Below are 8296 nucleotides of genomic sequence, written 5' to 3' on the forward strand. Positions count from 1 at the left end.
TTTTAGCCCCTCATTATTACTTTTATAGAGGAAGTATCTTTTCACTAAGGATTCTAATTAGAAAGAATTGAAATAACTTGCTTGCTCTTACATAAACTTTCTCTACTAAACTGTAATAATTATTGTTTTATTTTATTGTCATACTCTCTTTTAATTTGGCTGCATCAGGTCTTAGTTGTGGCATGCGGGATCTTTCATTGTGGCGCGCGGGCTCTTCATTGCAGCGTGCAGATTTCTCTAGTGTGGCAAATGGCCTCAGTAGTTGTGGCGTGCCCTGGGGCATGTGGGATCTTAGTTCCCCGACCAGGGATCGAACCCACGTCCCCTGCATTGGAAAGCAGATTCTTAACCACTGGATCACCAGGGAAGTTCCTCATACTCTCTTTCATACTGTTAGATTTCTCAAACATTTGCTCTGCCCTCTTTAACCTTGTCCTTCACTTACTGTAAACCATCTTGTTTCATCTCAGACATTTATACAAGCCTTCTCTAAACACCAAATTACACTTGGTTCCTGTGCAATACTGTCTCACATTACCTTGTTCTTTTCCTTTATAAATTCCTCAGAGTTTGTACTTGTATGTTTGTGAAACTGTTTCATGCATGTATGCTTCCTCCTATTGGAATGTAAATTCTTCAAAGACAATAAATGTATCTGTTTTCACATTACTTTAATACACTCAGAATGTAGTATGGTATGTATCACAGCATCGCTTCTAAGTGACCATTTTTACATTATAGATTGAACTAGTAATTATATTTAATAAAGTTTGGGGTTTAGCCCAACCAATAATAAAGTGAGCATTACTTTGCTTTCTTTTGCTATTATTCTTTGTTGTATACACACTCTTTAGGGTTACATTTCTGAGAGGTTCTGTGGTGTAGAACAGGATTTGGATACTCAGTGTTTCTTAACTGCAATACAAATAAGGAAAACCTTAAAAACCAAAATAACTTCAAACAGAATGCTTCTCTGCTTATTTTTTCTTTTGGCTTTCCTGGAATATCTAAAAAAAAAAAACCTTTGTATTATGGAACATTTCAACTATATACAGTAATAGGGAGAATAGTACCATGTATCAACAGTCCAGTTTTAAAAATGATCAGTTCATGGACAATTTTGTAAACCCACCCATTTAATATTATATGCATACTGGGTTATTTTAAAGATAATCTTAGACAATACATAATTTCATTGATAAATATTTTGCTATGAAAATCTAAGATATAACAACTTTTTAGAAATATAACAGCAATGCCATTACCACACCTAAAATTATTTCTGATTGTCTCACAATAATTTTTTTTGTTTGTTTGTTTCTTTTTGCGGTACGCAGGCCTCTCATTGTTGTGGCCTCTCCCATTGCGGAGCACAGGCTCCAGACGTGCAGACTCAGAGGCCTTGGCTCACAGGCCCAGCTGCTCCGCGGCATGTGGGATCTTCCCGGATCGGGGCTCGAACCCACGTCCCCTGCATCGGCAGGCAGACTCTCAACCACTGCGCCACCAGGGAAGCCTCTGTCATAACTTTTAAAAGCTATATTAAGATGAGTACAGACTTATTTCTTGGTTTTTGTATTTCTGCTATAACAAATCTACACCATGGGAGAAGAGTATATATTATCTTCAATGATGCCTGAATTAGGGGGGTGGGTGACAGTGCCAAGAATGGGAACAGAAGGAAGAGAGAAATAATAATCTCAGCTAAGATAACAACATATTATTAGTCTACACAGGTTGCTCTTGTGTTACTGGGCATGAAACATGATCTGAGAAACGAAATTAAGGGGCCTAAAGCATAAGGGAACAAGGTCCTAGTCAGCCTTGAGATGAAAGACAGGAAAAGTTTCAATAAAAGGAGGATTCATTGCTTCCATGATGATACTGGATCAGGGTCACTAGGGATTAGGTAACTGGGTGGAATACGCCAGTGATCCCATGGTATGTAACTATTGAGAACAGAAAAAAATCATCAGGTGGTCAGGGGGAGAATTCCGAAGTCTATGTGAGCTTTAAGGGATAAGTCCCAGAGAAGAGGTGAGAGGAGGAGTGTAAGAGGAGAGAAGCTATATGAAGATAGTTCTAGGTCATCTAGCATGTCCACTCTTCTGCTCTGGTAGACGGGCAGTGCACCTGCAACAGGACAGACATGAGACTGATGAGTCCTAGGGGCCTTCTGTGCAATCATCATGACCTTTCCCAGTTCTCCTCAACTTTTCAACCACATTTGAGTCCACAAACCTCTTCCCACTTTCTTTCCTCCTATACTGTCTCCAATGCTGACAAATCTGAATCCTTACCTTCCCTTCTAGGGTGCAACTCACAAGGGCCCTTGGTGTCTGGAGGGACCACCTGAGCGCAGGCCTTGGATGATGAAGACAGTGCCCACCACGATGCCTACGAGGCCCACAGTCAACCCCAGGGCGCAGACCACAGTCTCTGTCAGCTCTGACATAGGCTTTGGAATCTCAGGTTCTGCAAAAGTGAAGTTGTAAAACTCAGAATACAGAGTGTTGGTTCATGTGCATGTGTTTGGGATGGGGCAGGATGGCACCTTCATTGAGGTGAGCAGGTTTCATTCTACAAAGACTCAGGGCAGCAGGCTTAGGGAAGAGAGGGAAGTATATCTTTAGAAACACTTGAAGTGTGGAAAACAAGCTCTGGACCATGTGATTTAGGGGCTAAAAGGCAGGACATTCTGTACTTGATAGAGAAGAGAAAGTATCAAAGGGGTGGAACTCGTACATACCCCAGTGTTTCAGCAGTGGCTCATCCAGGCCCCAGTGTTCCACTTTGCAGTCATAAACATCATCATCAGAAGGGAGGAAGGTGAGATAACTGATCTTGAGGAAGGAAAGATCATTCTTCGTGAGGAAGCTGATCTCAGAGACACCCTCTCTGACTGTGTGTCCGTTTCTCAACCATGTGATGTTGATCACAGGAGGATAGATGTTGTCCACAAGACAGATGAGGGTGTTGGGTTGATGTAGCAACACAGGGAACTTAGAAAACACAGTCACCTCAGGAACCTCTGTGGTGAGAAAACAGCACTGATGTGAAATGAGGATAGCTCTGCCCTGAGGTTCTGCATTGCATCCTGGGGGAGCCCTCCCACCAACATTTCCCAGTCTGACAGTGGAAGAGCTCTTGTTTCCCTTTTGCTTGGGAGATGCTATTCACTGCCTCTGCTTTATCCCCATGTTCTCTGTGGGCATGCTTGTTAAGGAGGGAGGTCTGTGGGACTCCTCCTTGAGGGATTCAAGGGATATGTTATGGGAGTAGGGATCCTTATATTACATGGAAATATGTGATCTTTGAGAAGAGGGAGGATGAGGGTTCAGTAATTACTATGAGAAAATCTGGGGACTCCTTGGAAAGGAGAGAGTTTTATAGAGTGGTGAAGGGTATCTCTCCTTAGGGAACAAGAGAGTGAGGCCTGGTATGAAACAATAGTTTCAGTAAAGAAAGGCAGAATGGTGGACACCTACCATTGGTAACAGGGGTAAAGTTGGAGCGTTTAATCAGGATATCCAAGTTATGTTTCCCCACAGCTATGTTTCTCAGGGCACCCTGTGGGTCAAAACTTGCGAATTCGCTAAACACAGGCAGCCGCCAGACAGTCTCCTTCTTCTCCAGGTCCACATAAAACTGCTCATCTCCATCAAATTCTTGGGTGTACTGGCCAGAGGGCCCAAAAGACTGGTAGATAGTTGTGCCATAGGACGCAAAGTGGTCAGCTGATAAGTGAAGGTGAGGGGCAGGAAGGTGCAAAACAGAGGGAGAGGAAAGAACCATGTTAAACAAAGTTACAGAAGAAACAACTCTCAAACATTGTAGTCTTCACCTCTGGCACAGTCTCGAAGCAAAATTCCCAGCACCTGTTTCCTTCGCCCTCAGTGTTGGTAGCTGTCCTGTTAGAATCCAGTCTGTCTTTCCACTATAACATATGCTTAGAAGGGTGGACTTTTCACAGTTTACTGCTATTCCCTGCATGTCCAGCTCAGTACCTGGCACATTGTAGGCTTGTGATAAATATCATAATGGAAAGAAAGAAGAAATAAGGGAATGAATGAATGATCATGGTGTTAGTTTACTTCCCTTTGCTTCATAAGTTTTCTTTCTCACTTACTTCTTTCATCAGTTAATAACACATTCATTATGGTTCCTCTCCCCTCAGGACTGGCTCAGAGCAGAACGTTTTCTATACAAGATTCATTTCTTATTGATTGATTGATTGTGGTACGCGGGCCTCTCACTGTTGTGGCCTCTCCCGTTGCGGAGCACAGGCTCCGGACGTGCAGGCTCAGCGGCCATGGCTCACGGGCCCAGCCGCTCCACGGCACGTGGGATCTTCCCGGACCGGGGCACGAACCCGTGTCCCCTGCATCGGCAGGCGGACTCTCAACCACTGCGCCACCAGGGAAGCCCCATCTTATTTTTTTTAAACCAAGGAAAAGCGCACGGAATCTTATTATTTTAAAAGAGTTTCCTCTAACTGTTACAGGGTGTAAGAACGAGTATGACAAGGACAGTGACAGTATTACAAAACATATAAAGAATAAACAGTGGTTTTAAGTTGTCTGTTTTGTTAACAGTAGTGATCCTTAAAGGAGAGTGTTTGATTGCTTCTGAAGTAAGAAATGGAAGTTTTATTTTGGATTTCTGTTATTTCCCACCCCTATTTTTTTCTTTAAGGAGGTTACTAAACTTCTTTTTCTGACTCAACACGTATTTGTTGAGGACTCAAGGTACTGTGCTGCTGTTTTCTTCAAATGGACAATATACTTTTCTGAGGATGCCAAAGCAGAATGGCAACCGGTTCAGTTGGACTCTACTCAAGTAAGCCTGACTGGACAATTTTGTCCAGACACATACAAGCCTTTTATCATTTTCTCTTTCCTTCCTTCCTCAATTACTGAGCATCAACAGGGTTTCAGACATTGTGGGAGGCAAAGAGTAAAACATCAATCAGGCATGGTCTCTGCCAACAAGGAGAATATTGATTAACGGGAGAGTCAGGTGAGTAAAGGAGCAAGTACAGTGTACTGTGCTGAATTCTGGTATGGATGTATCCAACAGCCTCATCTGACCTTATCTATTAATCAAACCAAATGACATTATCCTCTCATGTTCCTTGGTCTTTGCAGGGGTCTGTTTTTTTTTTTTTTTCCCCTGAAATGAAATTATCTGTTAGGATTTCCTGGACACCTCCAGTTCATTCTTTTTTTAAAATTTAATTAATTAATTAATTTTTGGCTGTGTTGGGTCTTTGTTGCTGCGTGCGGGCTTTCTCTAGTTGCATCCAGTGGGGGCTACTCTTCATTGAGGTGAGCAGGTTTCTCATTGTGGTGACTTCTCTTGTTGTGGAGCACATGCTCTAGATGCGTGGGCTTCAGTAGTTGTGGCTCGTGGGCTCTAGAGTGCAGGCTAAGTAGTTGTGGTGCACGGGCTTAGTTGCTCCATGGCATGTGGAATCTTCCTGGACCAGGGATCGAACCCATGTCCTCTGCATTGGCAGGTGGATTCTTAACCACTGTGCCACCAGGGAAGCCCCAGTTCATTCTTGAAGTTTCTGCTTAGTTACCAGCTTTTTAGCTAAGTTCTCTCATTACACATGTTTTTTTTTTTTTTTTTTTTTTTTTTTTTTTTTTTTTTTTTTTTTCGGTACGAGGGCCTCTCACTGTTGTGGCCTCTCCCGTTGCGGAGCACAGGCTCCGGACGCGCAGGCTCAGCGGCCATGGCTCACGGGCCCAGCCGCTCCGCGGCACGTGGGATCTTCCCGGACCGGGGCACGAACCTGCGTCCCCTGCATCGGCAGGCGGACTCCTAATCACTGCGCCACCAGGGAAGCCCATTACACATGTTTTTGCTCACATTATAACCTCCAACCTCTCCATCCCAGTGTCCTGCTTTCAAGTCAGTCTCTTCCTCATCATTACCCAGCATGACCCCTTGGCTGATCACTTAAAAGGCCTTCCAACGTAGCCTCCTTATCCCTGTAGTGAATATTCTTGACTCCTTTTCCACCATGAATGTATGCAATTATTCTCTTCATCGGCTACTTGTCCTGAGTTGCCAGCACTGAAGAGCATCGCACTGCTATGCCAACTGGAACCAATTCACTTTTACAGCTTCAGCCTCAGCTGCATCCATTGCCCTGCTCAGCAATACTCCTTCTGTTTTTCTGCACCATTTTCTTAGCATTACTAATCTTAGTACACTCTATGGGGCAGATAGCATGTCTTTTCATTTTTGCATCCCCCAAACTTAGCTTGATGCGTGTTCAAAAATGTGTACAAAATGTCAATTACTATTCTTGAGGATCACAGAGACTTTGGGGAAGACTGACAAGCACAGAGGTAGCAGAATTATATGACAACCAGAATCAGCAGTGACCAGGGCTGCAGTATGATTTTGAGCCCTAAGCGCTGTTGCATAAGCAAGCTTTCCTCCATAAAAATATTACAAGTCATATTTTATGGTCATACTGGTATAAAGACAAATATAATCTAGGCTAAATTAAAAATTAAAACATTTTCTTCTACCCTAAAAGTTCATTTTTTTTCTAATTAAAATAATAAAATATTTTCATGGAGCCCTATAAGCACTGCAGGCCCTTGGCCTGTGTCCCCTGTGCCCAATGAGGAAGTCGAGCCTGACCAGGACACTCTAGTGTGACGCTGAAGAAACAAAATTTAGAAGTGCTCTGGAGAAGTACGTGAAACTTCCACTACCACACACAATTAGAATGGGAGCATTCATGGTTAGCAAAGTTGCTTGACGATTAGAGTAACCCTCCATTTCACTTCCCTTTTGAACTACCTGGCCTTTCTACTTTGGTTTTTACAAACTCACTCAATGTCTATAAAATAACAAAGATGTGGGCCAGGGATGGCTCCTGGAAGGAAAGGAAGACGAAGGAATGTAAGAAAGGAGGGTGGAAGGAGGGGGACAGCAAAGGCAGAGGGGCCTAAGGGACCAAAAAAATAATCTGTGCTTGACCATTCTTCTTGAAGGACTTCCTTAGATGGGGCAAAGAACTGGTAACTTGGGCTAACAATTTGAAAACAATATAATTTGATTCATCAAGTTTCTTATCATAAAGTTCTCAATTTTAAAATAAAAATAAGGAAATTTCTTACTTTGTTAAAGAAAATAAAGCAAAGCTACACTTGTAACGGTAAAACTAAAAAAATAAGAATAATGTTTGACATTTGTGTGTCTTAATCACTTAGAAAGCATTTCTACACATGTCTTTTACTCGGTTATTTGTGAAGTGACATGTATGAGGTAACTGAGGTTAAGTGAGGACCCTGTGGTAAAACGCCTTGTGTAAAGGCATTCTGCTGGGCTTGCTTACCCTCTCCCCACCTGTGCGAGATGACAGCATGAAAATGTATGTAGATCTGAGACTGAAAAGGTCACCCTTCTTTGTATCTACACAGTATACAGAATTCATGGAACTGTTTGCCCCAAGATACACTTTAGGAGAAATATACAAAAAGCTTCAAAATTTGCTCAGAGAAATTTGGGAGCAATAGTTCATAAAATTTTAGTAACAAAATATCCACTTATGGAAACGTTTCTAATCTTTGAGGCAATAATGAATGAATGCGCTAGAGCCCTCCAGGACATATTCACTGGATCCAATATCAGAAACAGAATAATGTCCTTGGTGAGCTCTGCAACAGCACAAGTAGCAGAGAGAGTGGGTCTGGACTCTGGTTTCCTGCAGGAGGAATGACTCTAAGTTTTAGATTTGCTTAATATTGAGAACGCTTTGAGGAGTCGCTATTGTTTCTAGGCCAAACTCTGTCTTTTTTTCCCTTCAATTCCCTGTTCCCCAACTCTAGTCCCCACGTCCCTCAACCATGCACTCACCCACAATGTCTTCACCTCCACAGGGGCTCATCATGATGGTCAGGGTGAGGGTCCCCAGAATCAGAGCTCTGTTCAGGACCATCATCTTTTAGGGTGGTCTCAGCAGTTGCCGTTCTGAGTTGCAGAGCAATGATGAGGGCTGAGCTGAGAAGGAACTCTGTACAGACACCCAAACCACACGCTGCCAGGTCAGGATTTGGCCAATCAGAAAAATCCCCTATGATGACACCTCAGTTGCCAGATGAAGACTTTGTACTAAGAGGCCTCGAAGGGGCTGGGAAATTTCTTGGTTCTGAGGCGGCCTCCACTCAGAGTGGACCTGAGGGAATTTTCTATGAAAGGAGGGAGGGTATTAAATCAGAGTCTTCTCACTTATGTGTATGCCTGCTGGTGACAAGAGGGCTGGGAATTTCTG

General features: G+C 43.1%; 1 protein-coding gene across 1 annotated transcript; it reads right to left on the bottom strand.

Annotated features, from left to right (window-relative positions):
- Window positions 1–652: 652 nt before the first annotated feature.
- Window positions 653–8032, bottom strand: LOC116762319 (HLA class II histocompatibility antigen, DQ alpha 2 chain). Its single transcript, XM_032649166.1, has 5 exons — window positions 7882–8032; window positions 3489–3737; window positions 2750–3031; window positions 2301–2475; window positions 653–2133 (listed from the first exon to the last, which is right to left on the bottom strand). Exons 1-4 carry the CDS (start codon window positions 7964–7966, stop codon window positions 2321–2323), a joined length of 771 nt encoding a protein of 256 aa, XP_032505057.1. The 5' UTR covers window positions 7967–8032; the 3' UTR covers window positions 653–2133; window positions 2301–2320.
- Window positions 8033–8296: the final 264 nt, after the last annotated feature.

This window comes from Phocoena sinus, chromosome 11 (genome assembly GCF_008692025.1).
Source record: "Phocoena sinus isolate mPhoSin1 chromosome 11, mPhoSin1.pri, whole genome shotgun sequence".
Classification (NCBI taxonomy): domain Eukaryota; kingdom Metazoa; phylum Chordata; class Mammalia; order Artiodactyla; family Phocoenidae; genus Phocoena; species Phocoena sinus.

Coding starts and splice junctions, on each gene's coding strand:
- LOC116762319 (XM_032649166.1), bottom strand. CDS start 7,966: ATGATGGTCCTGAACAGAGCTCTGATTCTGGGGACCCTCACCCTGACC. Junction 3,032..3,488: donor CTTTACCCCTGTTACCAATG/GTAGGTGTCCAC, acceptor TTCTCACCACAG/AGGTTCCTGAGGTGACTGTG. Junction 2,476..2,749: donor GCCACTGCTGAAACACTGGG/GTATGTACGAGT, acceptor TCACTTTTGCAG/AACCTGAGATTCCAAAGCCT.